Below are 17,297 nucleotides of genomic sequence, written 5' to 3' on the forward strand. Positions count from 1 at the left end.
AAAGCTGTGTATGTGTGCACATTTTTTGCTCGGTAGGTGTGACCCAATGTGAAAAACACAGAGTCTAAGCAGTTTGACGACTCAATCAACAGTTCACATGTCACGCTCCGACACTGAGGAGACAGAGGCACTTATTGGACGACCGCTGTGGAACCCAAGCCGACTTGTGTCTGCACTCAAATGCATTTTTGTACTGAAACAATGAGTATTTGTGGGTTATAGCCTATTTTGTGTTGACGCAGCTGTAGTTTTTTGGGCTTTTCACCTTATTGACAAGTCAGTTCAAGTGTGAAATGTGGAGAAAGAAAGAAAGATAGAAAGATAGATGTGTATCCTAAATTGGGAAATTATTAAAAGGGAGGACACGCTGCAAAGGGCCGGGTCAGACCTGAACCTACAGCCACCACAGGAGGACTCAAGCCTCTGCATCATCATATCTTATCACGTCAGGGCCGTATCCAATCTATGTCTCCCTCAGGTGTTTATTGGAGGTAATGGGACCCAGTGGGCACCCACTAAGGATGTGGTCCATAGTCGGGGGAGTCTCCCCACAGGGACACTGAGCGTTGGTGTTGATTTCTCGTTTTTGTTGGTTGTCCCCAGTTTTACCAACTTTCACTGTACGAGGGGCGCCCGCTCTAGTTCAAAGGACATGTTTGGAAAACTTAAATATCCAGAAGCAGCTCTAAATAAAAGTCCCCCCCCCCCCCATAGTCCACAGCCTGGACCAAGAGATAATATACAGAGTAGTGAAAAAGTTTTGTTAAGCTCATACAATAAATAAACTCTCCCTTCAGTGTCCTCTGCTTTGATTCTTCTGAAACATTTTGTCTCAGTCATTGTTTTTCCAAGCTTCTTGTTTGCTTCACTGAGGTTTAGGTTTTTTCACTCCGACCGTCATGATGTTATTGAAGTTGATTCCATGTTAAACAGGAAATTGCAGGATTTTACTCTGGGATAGTTACAAGTTCTCATTAAGACTTACTGCCCCACGTGACACAGATACCGAGCTGGGAATGGGACGACACTCTATAACCTTTAACTTCATGAAATGTCTGGAGTTTACTTTTAGGACCACCAGTCTGATGCGTAGTGAAAGATGATGTCCTACAAACGAAGCATGAATCACATGTCAAGATTTAAATCTGTCTCATTTACTGACGTCCCCACCTCCTTCTCTCTCTCTGCCTCTGTTTTCCAAAAAAACGGTCAGAAAAGACACATTCTTCACGGACACAAAGAGACGATTCTGTGCAGCCGCCAGGGTTGAGTCATAGACGGAGCCATGGGGGGTCAGCTGCCGGGTGCAGGGCCCGGCCTGTTGTGTGCAGGGCAGGAGCGGACTGGAACAAACATAGAAACGAAGCCCACAGACACTGGTGGACATTTATGCAAGCTGTGTGATTTCATAAAGCTTTTGTCCCCTAATGATTTACGTTTATTTCAGTCCCAACCAGCTCCTGTTGCCCTGAAGCTGCAGGTGAAACAGCCACTGGATCAAAAGACTCATCATTCAGCCAAATCTCTGTTCTCCACTGGTTTGACTGTCCGTCCCTTAGAGCAGTTAAAGTGTTCAGCAGCCTTATCTTTCTGAAACCTGCTCACACACTTCACAAATCAATTCAGCTGAAAAAATAGATTTCAATAATGAAAGTGGATGATGCATTTCAGTAAATTCTGCACGGTTTATTTCTGTTGGGCCGAGCCGGCACGATATCACACATTCCAGCATGAGCCAACTGTGGGGGTCCAGTGTGGCTCTCAATGGCCCCTCTGTATCGCTGTCACCTCAGAAACAACAGGAATGCTCATCCACTGCAGCTCTCCCTCCCTCCCTCTCTCCCTCTCTCCCTCTCTCCCTCCCTCTCTCCCTCCCTCCCTCCCTCCGCTGACCGAGGCCTGGACCGACTGTTGGAGGCAGGACTGTTCGGTCCGAAGACGAAGCAGCAGAGAGTAAACAACAGACACTGAGGCAGAGAGAAAAGAACAAATAGAAAAAGAACAGAGAGGAGAAGAAAGAGGAATAGAAAGATGTGGAAATTGAATTATTCATTTGAGCTGTACTTTACATTTCCTGTCTGTAAATACTCAAATTTAAAATGGGCCACAAGATGAACTGATCATCTCCCAACACACAGTTACTTTAATAACACACAACTACACGTCCTTCACTGAGTGTGTAAAATAACATCACTAACACTATTTTTGTAGAGCTCACCACACACTAAATGTTCAAGACTATATTTATATCCACTGGTTTAATGTGAGGACATTCGCTCCGGCATCTTCACCTCTGACCCTGTTCGTTCAGAGGAGGAGGAGGAGGAGGAGGAGGAGGAGGAGGAGGAGGAGGAAGAGGAAGAGGAAGAGGAAGAGGAAGAGGAGGAGGAGGCCCCGAGACAGACAGAGGGCACTCTGACATTTCCACAGGCCAAGAAAAAGACTCATTCTTCTGCTGGGCACCTCATATTTCCTGTCTGGCTTCTTACTGTAGTGAAAGACACATTTCACACCACAGCAGCCACTGTCCAGTCCCACACAGGAGGAGGAGGAGGAGGAGGAGGAGAAGGAGGAGGAGGAGGAGGAGGAGTTACCTTCTAAGATGAAGTCTACTTCACTTGGTTTATTCTTTAAAATCTCAGATGTACATACATATTTTTATTAAGCAAGGATTTTGGTGACGTTATAAACTTAGTGGTTTACGCTCATCCTACCTGGTTGATCTGCGATAAAGATTTTGTAGTCAAAACTCCAGAGAAACCAAACTCAATGTGGGTGGCAATCTGCATCGACCGCTTGAGGAGATAAGTGAAAAAGGAGGGAGAGAAGAGAGAGAGAGATAAGAGAGGGGGAGAGAGGAGAGGAAGGAGAAGAGAGGGAGAGAGAGAGAAGAGAGGGGGAGAGAGGAGAGGAAGGAGAAGAGAGGGAGAGAGAGAGGAGAGAGAGAGAGAAGAGAGGGGGAGAGAGGAGAGGAAGGAGAAGAGAGGGAGAGAGAGAGGAGAGAGAGAGAGAAGAGAGGGGGAGAGAGGAGAGGAAGGAGAAGAGAGGGAGAGACTGGTTGTTATAATGAGAATAATAAAAGTGATACTTATAGACGTGATCATCTTGTTAATGGCAACAGCACCATTTAATAGAGAGAGAACTATCCACCCACTTGTTTTATCGTTTAAAATATTAAGTGTACATTTAAACATATAAATATACTTAATAAACCAATGATTTATTTGTATTATACACTAATTTGTACATTATTTCACGTGACACAAAACAACGTCACTTTTCCTTTTTTCTTTAACAGGACGTTCATCTCTATTATTTGTTGCTATGGGTTTTTGAGCATGACTGCATCATCATTAAATGTTTTGGAACTTTTTTAAATCTGATTCTCTGGAACCCGTCAGGAAGTTATGAGTGAAGTGATCGTTTTACTGACGTCACCAGTGTGAGTCAGCTGAGAAAAAATATTGAGCTTGATTCTCCAATTACAACAGACATCCTGGGGGAGGTGCAGGAGAGTTTACAATCTACTAGAAATAATATATATATATATATATATATATATATATATATATATATAACTGTAAGTATGAAACTCACTGGGTTTTGATGAGGTCCACTGGGTTTCTCCTGGGAGCGCTGGTGACTAACCTGCTCCCTTCCACACCCGAGAGTCTGACATCACCAAGCTCATCAGCACTTTAACAACCTGAGAGGCTGTTTTCTGCTCGACTGCAGTCAAACAACTGGAAAGTGAGTCACTCAGTTCAGTCATTTTCTCTATTGTGTCATCAGCCTCCATTCTGACATCAAGCAAAAAGTTCTGCGGGTGAGCAAGGGAAACTTTTTCAATCCGGTGTTTACCTGAAACTTTGTATTTTCTTTTAAACTTTGTATTCTATTTAATAGTATTGGAACTTTTTCAGTTAGTTTAATAGTTGTGAAACCTTTTATTCTGTTTAACAGTATTGGAGCTTTTTAATCAGTTTAACATGATCAGAACTTTTCATTCAGTTTAATAGTATCGAAACTTTATATTTAGTTTGATAGTAGTGAAACTTTATATTTAGTTTAATAGTATTGAAACTTTATATTTAGTTTAATAGTAGTGAAACTTTATATTTAGTTTAATAGTAGTGAAACTTTATATTTAGTTTAATAGTAGTGGAACTTTTTTATACATTTTAATAATATTGGAACTTTTTCATTCAGTTTAACAGTATTGAAACTTTATATTTAGTTTAATAGTATTGGAACTTTTTTATACATTTTAATAATATTGGAACTTTTCATTCAGTTTAATAGTATCGAAACTTTATATTTAGTTTAATAGTAGTGGAACGTTTTATTTAGTTTAATAGTATAGGAGCTTTTTCATTCAGTTTAATAGTATTGGAACTTTATATTTAGTTTAATAGTATTGAAACTTTATATTTAGTTTAATAGTATAGGAGCTTTTTCATTCAGTTTAATAGTATTGGAACTTTTCATTGAGTTTAATGGTTGTTTATAGCCTGTGTGGTCACTCCTTGGTTGAAAGCGCCCTCTAGTGCTGGAGGACTCTATCTAAAGTATTTGACCCAGTGGCTGGAGGCTGGATAACGGGGTCATCGCTCTGTCGAAGTGGTGAAGTGATAAGTGTGGATTGTTTTCTCTCTCCCGGCCACTGATTGGCCGCCTGCTGTTGACTGAGGGTGGAGTAGCTGCGTGCGTAAAGGTGGAGCTGCGCGCTCTCCGGGTTTTCCCGTCAGGTGGCGCCCACTCTCTCGTGCCCTCTTTCCTCCTCAGTCTCACTTGGTCCGTGGAGCGGAGCGGGATGTGAGGACTTGACCACACTGAGGTTCACACGCAGTCGTTGTCACGGGAGATCCACGCAGGTCGGAGACATGAGCGGTAAGTCACTGTTTTCTGACTTTCAAAAGTTAGGGCACATTTAGCTGAGGAGATACGGTACAGACCAGCAGCTGCTCTATCAATCAGGCACTACTGTTAAACTGCACCTTATAAGGCAGCAGGTCTTTACACTGGTAAACATCAGATTATCCCTGGGTCAACAAAATGAAGTCATGTGGGTCTCCATTATAATGTCTTCTTCTTTCCTCTCCATATAAAGGATCCTGTGACCATGTGATTATTGGTGATATTACTTTTGAAAACCATAATTCGAGTTCTTTTCTTTTGTAATATATTTTTCTTTTTGATTTTGCTCATTGCTGCAATATTTCTCAAAACATTCAACACCGTAATCTAAAGTCCTGGTAAATTTGCAAAAACTAATTGTACATTTTTAATATTGTGTTAATGCTACACACAGTTTGGAAACAACCTTGTAGAGATTAAAAACAGTCGGAGCTGAATCATCACACACTGTACCTGTGTGAGAAATGACATTCAATGATATCGTATTGTGTCAACATTCTGCAGAACCTTCTGATAAACAGCTTTTGACGTTCATCTTGTTGGAATTGTGTTTTTCATATATTTGTAACTTTCGTTTTGCGTAGGTGCTATGAGTAACTTTCTAGGACAAGGTGGTGGTGGAGTAAAAATACATGTCATCGTTAGGGGAGTGTTTTCTGCTGCCTTGAGTGTCAGGCGTGGGAGTGAAGAGGCAATCAACAAGGTCTCAATACACTGTTTGAAGGTAGTGAGTGAGATTCCAGAGCAGACCTGCCCCGACTTGCCCGTTGGCCTGGAGCTGCAGAAACTCCCTCTCCGTACAGATACTGGGGTTAAATACTCGTAGGGTCATTTTCATTTTAACTTCCTCGATGGCTTCTTTTGATTTTAATTTAAATGTGATCACTGTTACGAGCCCAGATGTGTTTGCATATTCTTAACATTCAGAAAACATGGAATTATTAAGGAAATGAAACTGCATTCCAGCTGCAGGGAAATGGGTGTGTGACCTGGCTTCCTCAGTGATGATAACAGACTCACTACGTCTGTTAAACCAACAGAAATGAGACCGGGGCTCAGCTTTTTTTTGGGGGGGGGGGGGGGGGGGGGGGCCTTGTGTTGTTGATTTGGAAAGGTGGTATTTTGTTATAACCCAGGACTCTGACTCCTGCAGTGTCCGGTTTACTCACTTTCTCTCCGTCTCCTCCAGTGTCAAGTGAATGGGACCAAGAAAAGTCTTTGTCTGTCGTCCCCTTCTGTGTTTTTTGGAATGAGTCATGCCGGTATTGTCATTCCTGGGCTCTGAGCCACCCGCCCACAAAGTGTCTTTCCCACCCGTTTATGACCCTCATAACATCAGACCCTTTGCTCTACGACAATTAAAATAACACCGAAAGCCACTGCTACCACACTCGTTCATTCATGCAAACATGTATTGGCTGTTACCTGATTTAGATTCAAACACCGTATCTGTGGTCTTCAAGTTAAATTCAGTTTATTTGTCAGAATCTTATGTTATAGGGGTTAAATCTCTTAAAATGCATTGGACAGTTTCCAGTCTGGAGCATCTTCTCATTTCTTCACTGATAAGATTTATCAGTAAAAACAAAGTGTGTCCCTTCAAAGTATTGTTCTTCCTGACATCTCATCTTTGGACTCGGCTCTTCTCCTGCAGGTGTCACAGTTTGGATGTATGATGGGGACATGGCTCCAGAGGAGGTGCGCTCTTCGGCCCCCTGGACGGAGGAGCGCTGCGAGGAGCTGTGGGATCGCGTGGAAGGAGTGAGACACAAGCTCACGCGCATCCTGAACCCGGCTAAAGTCACGCCGTACCTGCGGCAGTGCAAGGTCATCGACGAGCAGGATGAGGACGAGGTGCTCAACTCCACACAGTACCCGCTGCGCATCAGCAAGGCCGGTGAGAGGAAGAGGATTTCAGGTTTAATGAAGCAAAGATCCTGTAAGAGGTCAAAGGGACAGGTCGTGATGGTGTCCTAAAAACAAGATAGATAGATAGATAGATAGATAGATAGATAGATAGATAGATAAGGGAAGAGGACAGGAAACAAATCTACAATCTCAGTACAAGACTCTTTACGTGGCACCTAAAGAAGTGACATTATGTTTGAATGATCGTGTAGCAGGTTGTCAGAGAGGAACGTGTGGTGAAGATGAATGTTGCAGGAGCAAGATGAAAGACGACTGTAAGTAGAGGGGAGTGTGAAGGAGCGAAAGAAGAAAAAGACGAAGGAGAGACGTTAAAGACAGGATGAGGACGAGCAGCTGGTTCAGCGTCGTTTCTTTGCCAGTGACTGAGCTAATGCTCGTTCATATCATGTCCATGTTTGAAATACCGACATAAGAGGGAAAGACTCTCGGATCAAAGAGGAATCTGTTCTGTGGTTTCTCTGTTTCAGATGTGATGGTTTACAGAACCAAAACTCTGACACGAGAGTTTATTGCTGCTTTGTGTCCGGTAAAGAATTATCAAAGTTTTTATTCCTCCACACCAGTGGCAGCCAGACGCAGGAGGCATCATGTTTGTAGGTTGTGAACGTGAACTAGCGGATGAACTGATGGAGTGGTGGTTGAAGGTCAAAGGTCAAGGTCACTGGGACCTTAAAAACTCTACTTCTAGTGAACAGGTTATTTTAAGGACACAAGGAGAGAATCCTTTCAAATTTGGCACAAATGTTCAGTTGTATCTCCTTTACACTGAAATTAGTGAGTATACGCAGGTTTTCTTTTTATTCGGCTAAACCCGATTTAAAAGGAGCGATTGACTCCTTTCCCTTCACCAGTAGAGGAGTTTTCCTTTTTCCCACATTGCATCTTGAACACACTGAAAACTGAGGAGCTGTCTCACCTCTCTGAACTTAGATTTTGGGTGCTTGAAGGTCAAAGGCCACAGCAGCCTCACAAAACGAATCCTGCCCCTACATCTGCAGGGCGGTAATTCTAGTTCTGAGCATGTTTTTTGTCTCTTGTTGAACAGGTCGTCTCCTGGACATTCTCCGGGGTCAGGGCCACCGAGGAATTCAGGCCTTCATGGAGTCGCTTGAGTTTTACCACCCGGAGCAGTACACGCAGCTGACCGGGGAGCAGCCCACACATCGATGCTCCCTCATACTGGGTAAGTAGGGATGTCTGTCTGTCTGTCTGTCTGTCTGTCTGTCTGTCTGTCTGTCTGTCTGTCTGTCTGTCCGTCCGTCCGTCCGTCCGTCCGTCCGTCCGTCCGTCCGTCCATCCGTCTGTCTGTCAGTGAATAAAACTTATTTTGATTTGATGGGAAAAAGGACTTTCTCTCAAGTGTTTCTGTCGTGATTCTCCACGTTCTACAATGGAATATTTTTGTATGTTATCAAAATGCAACCAACAAGAATGTGTGCTAATGATTGCATAATGAAAAGCTGTTTGCTGGACGTCTACGTGGATAATTGTGTGAATGGCTCTTTACTGGCACACATTTAAAAACACTTAGAGCCAAGATATAGAACTGTGAATGGAGAAAAGGTTTATATTTAAACGTTACATAGCAAACACTAATGAGACGGAGGCTAAAAAGAAATAAGTTAGTCGTTAAGTGCTCGAACACGCTGTTCTATGATAAAGTTATAATCATGCTCAAGTCCATCTAATGACTATAGTGCATGTTATATAAACACAGTATAATGAAGGCTGTCTGATAACGGCCTCTGAGACAAAGATCAGAAGATGTGAGAAACAACCGTAGAGATCTCTGCTCCCACAAAGGATGCACACAGTGTTTCAGGTTATCCACAGTGAGGAGTCAGACGTATATTCATGTTTACCATCTCCATACATTAACCAGTAACCTCCTCCACCTGCCTCTCTCCCCAGATGAGGAAGGTCCAGAGGGTTTGACCCAGTTTCTGCTCCTGGAGGTGCGTAAACTGAGGGAGCAGCTTCGAAACAGCCGCATGTGTGAGCGCCGCATGTCCCAGCGCTGCCGGATGGCGGAGGACGAACGAGGCTGCGCCGAACGCAAAGCGCAGGAGTTACGTTGGAATAAACTGCAACTGGAGAGGTTGGTTCCAAGTTTGAATCCTGCTCTTTGGAGTTGAAGAAGGAAGAAAGAAAACCATTCATCCATATGTTGTTTCTAGTGTCTTTCTACCAACGTAATCAATGAGAAATAGTAAGAATGTGTCCTCTGGATGTTGTGTGATGTGAAGGCTGCGTCAGGACTTGGAGTCGGCCAGCAAGGAGCTGGGAAACCTGAAGGACAGACACCTGGAGCAGGCTGTGAAATACTCCAGGGCCTTAGAGGAGCAAGGGAAGGCCTCGACCCGAGAGAGAGAACTGCTGAGGCAGGTAGGTCGGTCTGCAGCGGGGGGGCAAAAACAGACCTCTGCCAAGGAGGTTATGTTTTCACCCCCGTCCATTCGTTTGTTGGGTGATTGGTTTTTTTTAAGAATGAAAAACTACGGGAAAGATTACCACAGTTCATTACTGAGAAACTCTGACACAGGCTCTAACTGTTGTGGCTGGTGCTTGTTACTCAACAGACATTTCTGAGAAATAGTTTGTTAGAAAATAGTTTCGGGGATTTCATGCAGAGACAGGGAGAGATATTTTTAAGTGTTATTAAACTGAGGGTGAGAGGAAGATAAATGTTTATTTTCTGCATGTCTGGGCAGCAAATACAGCAGCAGTGCCCATGATCCTTTAAAGTGGAACGTCAGCGGGCATGCAACTGCAACACGTACCAAACAACCCGTATTTCAGACCATCTGTGTAGATGCTATCAGCCTCCTGTTTTATTTAGCTTGTGCGCTGTCACAACATGTCGACCCTGCCACTGAACCACTTGGCTCTGAATACCTGTAAATATTTGTGGTTTATTTTATGCTTAACTAAAAAGAGAGTTAACAAAGTGCGTAGACAGACACAGGATACTCAGAAATCACAAAAATGCATTCACACAATGAATAAATAAAAGCAATGAGAAGACAGAATCACGTTAAAGCCATAAAAACAAGATGGCATTACAAGAAAACAAATAAAAAAGAATAAAAGCACTGGTACTAATGGCAAAAACACGTTCAACTTTAGGCTTAAGCCTTTTTATTTATAATTCAGAGCCTGTTAGGTATTTTCCTGCATTTGAAACATACTTTACAGCAGCAAAAACAATGTCTGTGTCAGGTTAAGTCTTTATTTGCTCTGTCTCCATCCAGGTAGAGAAGCTAAAGTCCAGGTTGACAGAGGCAGACAACCAAACCCTCGGAGCAGTGGAGAACTCTGCGCCAGTCAAAAAAAACTCTAATGGAGTCAATGCTTCTCCGCCTGTTTTACCAGAGAAGCCGCCGCACCGAGCCCAGAGCACAGAGACTCAGACGAAGGACTCGGCTCCTGCCAATGGAGTCATCGTAGGTTTTTCTCAAATTTGTGATTTGTCCTTAAAGATTTCTCATCTTCTGATAGTGTTTTCTTTTTTTTTTACTTTGTATAAATGTGGTTTCTATTGTTTACCTCAGGCTCTGATGGATATCCTGCAGCAGGACCGCAGGGAGGCCACAGAGCAGAGGCAGGAGCTCTGCGATATCATCACTCGACTCCAGGGAGAGGTGCAGAGCTCTGAGGAGTACAGGGACAAGGTAATCAGATTACTCATCAAACTACACATGATACATATCATCTTTAATCAAATTTTGATAGTTCCCTCAGGATCCCGGTCTTTCTGTGTGGAGTTTGCATTTTCTACCTGTGTCTTCATGGGTTTTCTGCGGGGACTCCGGCTTCCTCCCACAGTTCAAAGACATGCAGATTGGGTTTAGGTTCAATAGAGACTAAATAAATAGATCATAGTCCATGATGTACCCCTCCCTGCTCACCTCCCCCCATGACCCTCAAAGGATAAGTGGTAGAGATAATGCAAATAGGGGTTGTTTTCATTATCGTTCATGTTTTTGCAGCTGGAGTCGCAGTGTGAGCAGCTAAAGCTGAAACTGAGGACTCTCCATCTGGACTGGGACACTGAGCAGAAGAGGAGCGTATCCTACTTCAACCAGATCATGGAACTGGAGAAGGAGAGAGACCAGGTCAGTGTGAAACCAGCTCTACCTTTAAACTCCTAATTTGATGTAGGGACCCTCAGGACCCTTTAGCCTGTCCCTTTAAACGCCCCTGTGTGTAACCATCTGCATGATTACAGTCTGTGGAGGCAGTTGTGTATTTTGTAGTTAGCTCGGTTACAGTTGAGCCCGTCAGTGTTTAGTCTGCTGCAGATTTCATTTCCCCCACATCAGCATGTGTCATGTTAACTTCCGTGCTTTTTGTTCCAGGCCTTGCGGAGCCGTGACAGCCTGCAGCTGGAGTACACCGACTGTCTGCTGGATAAGAACCGGCTGCGTAAACGCATTGCGGAGCTGCAGGCCAACCTGGAGCAGCAGCAGGGGGAGCTGGAGATCGAGAGGGAGAGGGGCCATGAGCAAATGCAGCAGAGCGACAACTGTCTGCACTGTGTGAGTTCACGTTAAGAGTCCGACGATTTACACTGTAACCACAGAGTATTTAATGCAAACCCTTCTCCCCAGTCCCACCTGTCTCTGTGCAGTGAGGACCAGTGCTATGGCCCCTGCTGCTCCCTCGGCCTGGACCTCAGCCCCCGGATCAACAGCACCCACCGGCTGCGAAAGGTCAGCGCTGCGTTTCCACAACACGGTCCTCGTACTGATTTTAATCCGAATCAGTGCTTCTCGCTGTAGGAGTGAAGTGCTGCTGTCAATCATAAGAGCTGTGGCTGCTTCTTTGCTTTCTGTGAGGCATAATTTCCACAGGCCCCAGGTGCTGTGTGCAGCACTAATGTGTTCTCTCATGTTGTTATGATGCTATGCAAGGAATGTAGCTTTTTTGACTGCAAGGGGAATTTCTACAGCTAGGTCTATTGTAGCGGGGATTATGGGATGTTGTGATACATCGTTATGCAACTCTTTGCGAGTTTGTTCCTGCACAACACCTCTCAGCAGCTTTGAGGTCCCACTATATTAACTCCTCCTTCCTGTGCCACAGACGCCATCTAGAGGACAAACCAATGAAAACTCAGAGGGTAAGTTGTGTTCACCGGCAGCTGGAAGATGATTTCTTTGAGAAAGAATGAACATTTTAAACATATATCTTCTTTGCTTTCTGCTCCTCCACAGATTCCAATTCAGAGGAGAATGTCCTGTGGTCGGTGAGTAATAAAAGATCGACTCACTCATGAACACAGGAAAGAAATAAGGAACAAAAGACACACTTTATTTACTTCTATCCTCAGGCAGACGACAATGAAAAGGAAATAAACCGTCTCTCCACATTCCCCTTCCCTCCTTGTATGAACTCCATCAACCGAAGAGTCAACACAGAGTGAGTGGATCAGCCGTAAACTTGTCAATACACATTTCCAGCTCTTTCTTATTCTTGCGTAATAACGTAATAACTTGATTTTTCTGCTCTGCAAAGGTTTGACTTGGACTCGTGGGGCAGTGATGACAATGAGAATATTACAGGTAAATTTGTTTCTGACATGTTTTTTATATGAAGCGACCGTGAGTGTCTCCTCTGCAGCAGAAACAAACTGTGGCTCAGGTTTGGTTTTGTCTCCATGTGACTTTTTCAGGTGAGCAGACTGAACCTTCCCTGTGGGATTCCCGGAACTCGCTTCACTCTCATCTCTTCCCCCCTGACCTGGTCAACCTGCCGTCAGCCTCCTCACACCAGCCCAGTCTCACTGTTCCCAGGTGCAGCCTCAAAGCATTGACTTCTGTCACTTGTTAAATGTTCACAGCAGCATCGAGCACCTTTGCGATAACACTGAGGATTCATTTCACTAGCCGTGCACGGTCAGCGTTGAGGTCCAGACATCCTCTCGTACGAGTGATCCTGCCGATAACACTTTCTGTGGTTTTATTCAACATCTTTCGATGGACTCACAACACATTCAAATACATGAGAGTGAGCCCAAGGGAAAGGGAATATTGTTTTATACCTTCTGCTGAGGTCACATTATTAACTAAAATTCAATGGATACTTCTCTGACCCAAACCACATTCTTCCATTATTTTCCATTGAAATCAGGGTTATAAGAGGGATAACCCCTCGCTCGCCATCTTCAAGTCCCCCCCCCTCGCGGGAGCTCGGAAGTGCCAGTCTGGCTGATGGCATCAAGATAGTTGGCGGAAACCAGATGGGGATCTTTGTGAGCCACGTGAGAGCCGGTTCCTCGGCTGAGCAGTGTGGACTGAAGGAGGGCAGTGAGCTGCTGGAGGTGTGTGTGTGTGTACATGCTGAATTAATCATGTGTGACGACTGTATGTGTTATTGTGAGCTGCATGAAGATTTTTGTATTCTTGGGACAAACAGTCTGCAGATGTGCATTTTTGCAAGTGAAGGGAAATGAAATGAAAAACATGTCCAAGTGAGATGGAAGATGAAAGATGCACTGGAAGAAGATACGGTTGTAACATCCAGTTTTCTCTCCTCGTGTCGTCCAGCTGGAGCGGGTTCTGTTCGGGGGGGGCAGCGTCCAGCTCAGCCAGTGCACTGCTGAGGTCGCCCACTTCTCCCTGCAGTGGTGGACTGAGGCCTCGACACTCAAACACCAGAGCAACCCAGAGGGTGAGTCTATATCAAAGAAATGAAGAAATAATATAAAACTTTAATACTGTCTTTTTAAGAAGTTATATTAACTCACATCTCCGACAGAAGAGACTAAAGCGTCCTCTTCTCTGCTTCCTGTCTTCAGCTTACTCCAAGCTGTGCTCCCAGCTCCAGTCGTCAACGTTTATGGGCGCCGACTCCTTCTACGTGCGTGTCAATCTGAATATGGAAGCTGACGGTGACCCGTCGTCTCTGAGCGTGGCCTGTGATGACATCATACACGTCACAGACACGAGGTACAATGGGAAATACCACTGGAGCTGTTCACTCGTGGACCCACACACAGCCATGCCCCTGCAGGCAGGATCCATGCCCAACTATAACAGGTATGTCAATCAGACCTCGATTTGACTGTTGGATTATTCTAAAAACGCCTCAAATTCTGGCCTGTGAGAAATATTGACTCTATAGCTCTGAAAAACTAATATTAGCCTGATTTAGATAATTGGGTGTAGTGTATATTTATGTTAAAAAATAAGCCCCGGGCAACATATTTGAATTATGTAGATTGGAGTAAATATCCTGAATTGCACTATTTTCCATATCAGGGCACAACAGCTGTTACTTGTGAGGCTCCGAAAAATGGCCCTGGAGCAAAAGGATTTCAAGAAGAAGATGGTAAGTCTGCATGAACAGCAAGTATCCAGACTCTTACACAACGGGCTCCCACAGTTAACCAAACCATTACATGTTTTATTCCTACACTCAGTTCTCAAAGAAAGCGTGCGGCCGTGTACGACTGGTCAAAGCGGTGAACCCCAGCTGTCGTGGGATTGGTTCCTCACAGCAGGTCTTCTACACACTCAGCAAACGTAAGACCCGGGTGCCGTGTTCTCAAAGAGTGACACCAAATCTGTGTGATGAGTCATATTTCACTCTGTATTAATGTGCACGTATCTGCATGTGTCCCCTCAGGTCACGACGAGCACTTGATCCCTTATAGTTTAGTGCAGCCGGTGCAGGTTCAGACCAAGAGGCCGGTGATCTTCTCCCCCTCTCTGCTCTCTCGTGGTCTCATAGAGCGGCTGCTGCAGCCAGCGACTTCTGGTCTGAGCTTCAACACCTGTCCGCCAGGTATACACACAGACACACTCACACACACACACTGTTAAACTAAACAAAAATGTTGACAATTCCTCATTTGCCCACCACATTCTACTCTTTCCTGTGGTTTGCAGAGCCCGTCCAGGAGTCAGAGAGACAAGACAAGAGCGTGTTCTGGTTGGATTCCTGCAGTCCAGAGCAGGTTCTGGGCGTACGGCTGGAGTCAATACAGGAGGTCATTAGTCAGGTAATACATCACTGTCTCATTCATCTCAATGAACAGGGTCAAACAAGCTTTCTCCTTCAGGGAAGAGTGTGACGGGTGTTTGTAAGTGAAAGGAAAAAAACAATCATAGCAATTACCTGCGTCACTTCTTCACTTATATGGAGAAAGAGGATGCCTGTGGTAAAACTAAACTAATTATTATGAATTATGAAGAATCTCCCTGTGTGTCTGTTTTAGGATAAGCACTGTCTGTTGGAGCTGGGGCTGACCAATGTCGAGGGATTACTGAGACAAGGGATTTACCCAATTGTCATCCACATCCGCCCCAAGAACAAAAAAAACAAGAAGCTGAGGTAAGTGCTCGTTCATTTGCAAGCAGGAAGCATGCATCAGATCCTTATTAGACAGAATAATACTTCATTCAGGCTCATGCAGGTTTACTATACACTTACACGCAAAGTTCAAGTTCACGGTGACTTTTTTTGCCTAGTGATTGTGTCATCTTACCTCAGGGAATTTGTTGCTTGTCACTTGGAGTCAAAGATTAACTGATTAGATTTCAGTGTTCAAAGGTCAGGGTGACCTCATATGAATCTAAAAAAAATACATGTAGACTGAAAACTGCAGCCCGGCTAGTGGAGGCATACAACCGCAGGATGATAAATCTAGTTCATACCTTCCAAATATTCAAAAACAACCTCTTTTTTAAATATCTAACTATTAGTTTTCTCCAACATTTGAAACAGGAAGTTTTTTCCACGGTGTGGGGAGGACAACATGATGGAGGAGGTGTGCCAGGCCGAGGAGCTGCAGCTGGAGACGCTGCCTCTGCTCTTCTACACCCTGGAGCCCAGCACCTGGAGCTGCACCGATGAGCTGCTGGAAGCCATTTGCAACGCCATCCAGAGCCAGCAGAAAGCAGTAGCATGGGTGGAACTGGACAGAATGCAGTAGAGGAGAGATGACTGTGTGCTGAGTATTCAAAGTGCAAACCAGACTCTCCTGTCTTTGAATAAAGAATCTGGCAGCAAACCACAGTCAAGTCTCTGGAGAGGATTAATATAAGTGATTAACATTTGCTGTTAGATCTCCTTACTATTCTAAGTGAGTGGAACTGACATATGTGCATGTAAATAAACAGACATTTCATAATTCACACCTATTTAGCCCAGCTGGACTGTCTAAATTGTCTAAAAGTTTAAAAAGTTAAATTCTCTCTCAGCACAGACGTATCTGCAATTAGTTGTTTTTAATCAGCATGAATTATGTATTGTTTCTTTTTTCTTTCAACTCAAACATGTGAAGTTATAATATATAACAAACATGCACTTTCAAAATTAGATTTGAGGATCACACAAGGTGCTAACTTTTACAGCACATGCATCAGAAGTCATGAAGTACTGTTTTTTCTTGTTTTTCTTTTTTTATTCAGGTGTATATATATATTTTATTTTCTATTTTAATTTTGATATTCTGTTTTATCTTATTTTACTAATATTATGAGCATTGCTATAAGAGAGCCTGTGACCCAAGAATTTCATTGCAAGCGACTGCTTAATGTAATCATTGCATATGACAATAAACTCTTGAATCTTGAATCTTGAATCTTGAAGACAGTGAAGCTGTGAGGACGCAGAGAGGATGAAGGCTCAAGTGAAGGAGATTGTTGTTTGTTGTAGGAACAGATGTAGGGAGGGTAAAAATCTTCTCATCCACACTTTGAATTTTGAGTATAAACTGACCTTTTTAAGCTGTTATAATCTTTAGGACATAAATCAATATTTCAGATCATGTAATGTAAGTATCCAGATGATATAACTGTAGTTATATGAACACATTTTTTAAAAGGAAAAACTTGTAAGACTGCAGGTCAGCGAGTGCCGTGTTTTTATTTACAATACAACAGAAGCTTTATTTCACTGTGACCAAATTAGTTTATGTTGTGACTGACATTGTTTTCATTTTGTTTAAGAATAAATGAATGAAAAATGAGTTTTACTTCACTTGTGTCCTTAATACTTCTTTTCATTGAGACAACAGAAAACATTTAGACGTCAGTGCAGTTAATTAATATGGAAACTACTCCACTTCTACAGAACTCAGATTGAAAGACAAAGCAATAGAAAACAAAAACAAAGATAATCTACATTAATTCGGTCGAGCAACTAAACTATATTCTATTATTTTTATTATCAAAAGATACCACATTAAAACGTTGTTTCCTTACTATTTAAAGCAGCCCTGGGTACCTTGAAAGGGGCTATAAAAATCTGTTATTATTATTATTATTATTAGCAGAAGTATTAGAAGTAGCATTACATCTGCCAAAAATACTGTAATTCTTTACAGTATTTTTGTGCTGCTCCCTTCATTTTCTTATGTATAAATACTTTAAACATTCACACACTTTTCCATTATGTTACAAACTATGTCTTTTAATCATTGTTATTTTGTTGATGCGTTCATG

General features: G+C 43.3%; 1 protein-coding gene and 1 long non-coding RNA gene across 5 annotated transcripts; one reads left to right on the forward strand and one right to left on the reverse strand.

Moving 5' to 3' along the window:
• Positions 1–4,564: 4,564 nt before the first annotated feature.
• On the forward strand, positions 4,565–16,222 carry zmp:0000000896 (caspase recruitment domain-containing protein 10). 4 transcript variants are annotated; one of them, XM_034593062.1, is made up of 24 exons: positions 4,569–4,890; positions 6,572–6,814; positions 7,892–8,029; positions 8,758–8,944; positions 9,093–9,231; positions 10,098–10,289; positions 10,398–10,517; positions 10,836–10,961; positions 11,205–11,384; positions 11,457–11,558; positions 11,932–11,968; positions 12,063–12,094; positions 12,179–12,267; positions 12,364–12,410; positions 12,521–12,641; positions 12,979–13,168; positions 13,395–13,518; positions 13,646–13,886; positions 14,109–14,178; positions 14,270–14,372; positions 14,476–14,634; positions 14,739–14,851; positions 15,068–15,183; positions 15,577–16,222. In XM_034593062.1, exons 1-24 carry the CDS (start codon positions 4,884–4,886, stop codon positions 15,782–15,784), a joined length of 3,084 nt encoding a protein of 1,027 aa, XP_034448953.1. In that variant the 5' UTR covers positions 4,569–4,883; the 3' UTR covers positions 15,785–16,222. The 4 variants fall into 4 exon arrangements, with proteins under 4 accessions (XP_034448952.1, XP_034448950.1, XP_034448951.1 ...); XM_034593061.1 differs by having other exon boundaries at positions 4,565–4,890; positions 10,098–10,517; positions 12,587–12,641; positions 12,991–13,168; XM_034593059.1 differs by having other exon boundaries at positions 4,566–4,890; positions 10,098–10,517.
• On the reverse strand, positions 10,803–11,592 carry LOC117766300. The gene is made up of 3 exons (XR_004614689.1): positions 11,463–11,592; positions 11,164–11,321; positions 10,803–10,940 (listed from the first exon to the last, which is right to left on the reverse strand). It is a non-coding gene; the product is annotated as an uncharacterized LOC117766300 (long non-coding RNA).
• Positions 16,223–17,297: the final 1,075 nt, after the last annotated feature.

Source organism: Hippoglossus hippoglossus, chromosome 8 (assembly GCF_009819705.1).
Source record: "Hippoglossus hippoglossus isolate fHipHip1 chromosome 8, fHipHip1.pri, whole genome shotgun sequence".
Taxonomy (NCBI): Eukaryota; Metazoa; Chordata; class Actinopteri; order Pleuronectiformes; family Pleuronectidae; genus Hippoglossus; species Hippoglossus hippoglossus.

Bases quoted from the DNA above. Each gene is read 5' to 3' on its own strand.
- zmp:0000000896 (XM_034593059.1), top strand. The intron at 11,969-12,062 runs GTAAGTTGTGTT...GCTCCTCCACAG, and splicing joins AACCAATGAAAACTCAGAGG to ATTCCAATTCAGAGGAGAAT. The intron at 13,887-14,108 runs GTATGTCAATCA...TTTCCATATCAG, and splicing joins TCCATGCCCAACTATAACAG to GGCACAACAGCTGTTACTTG.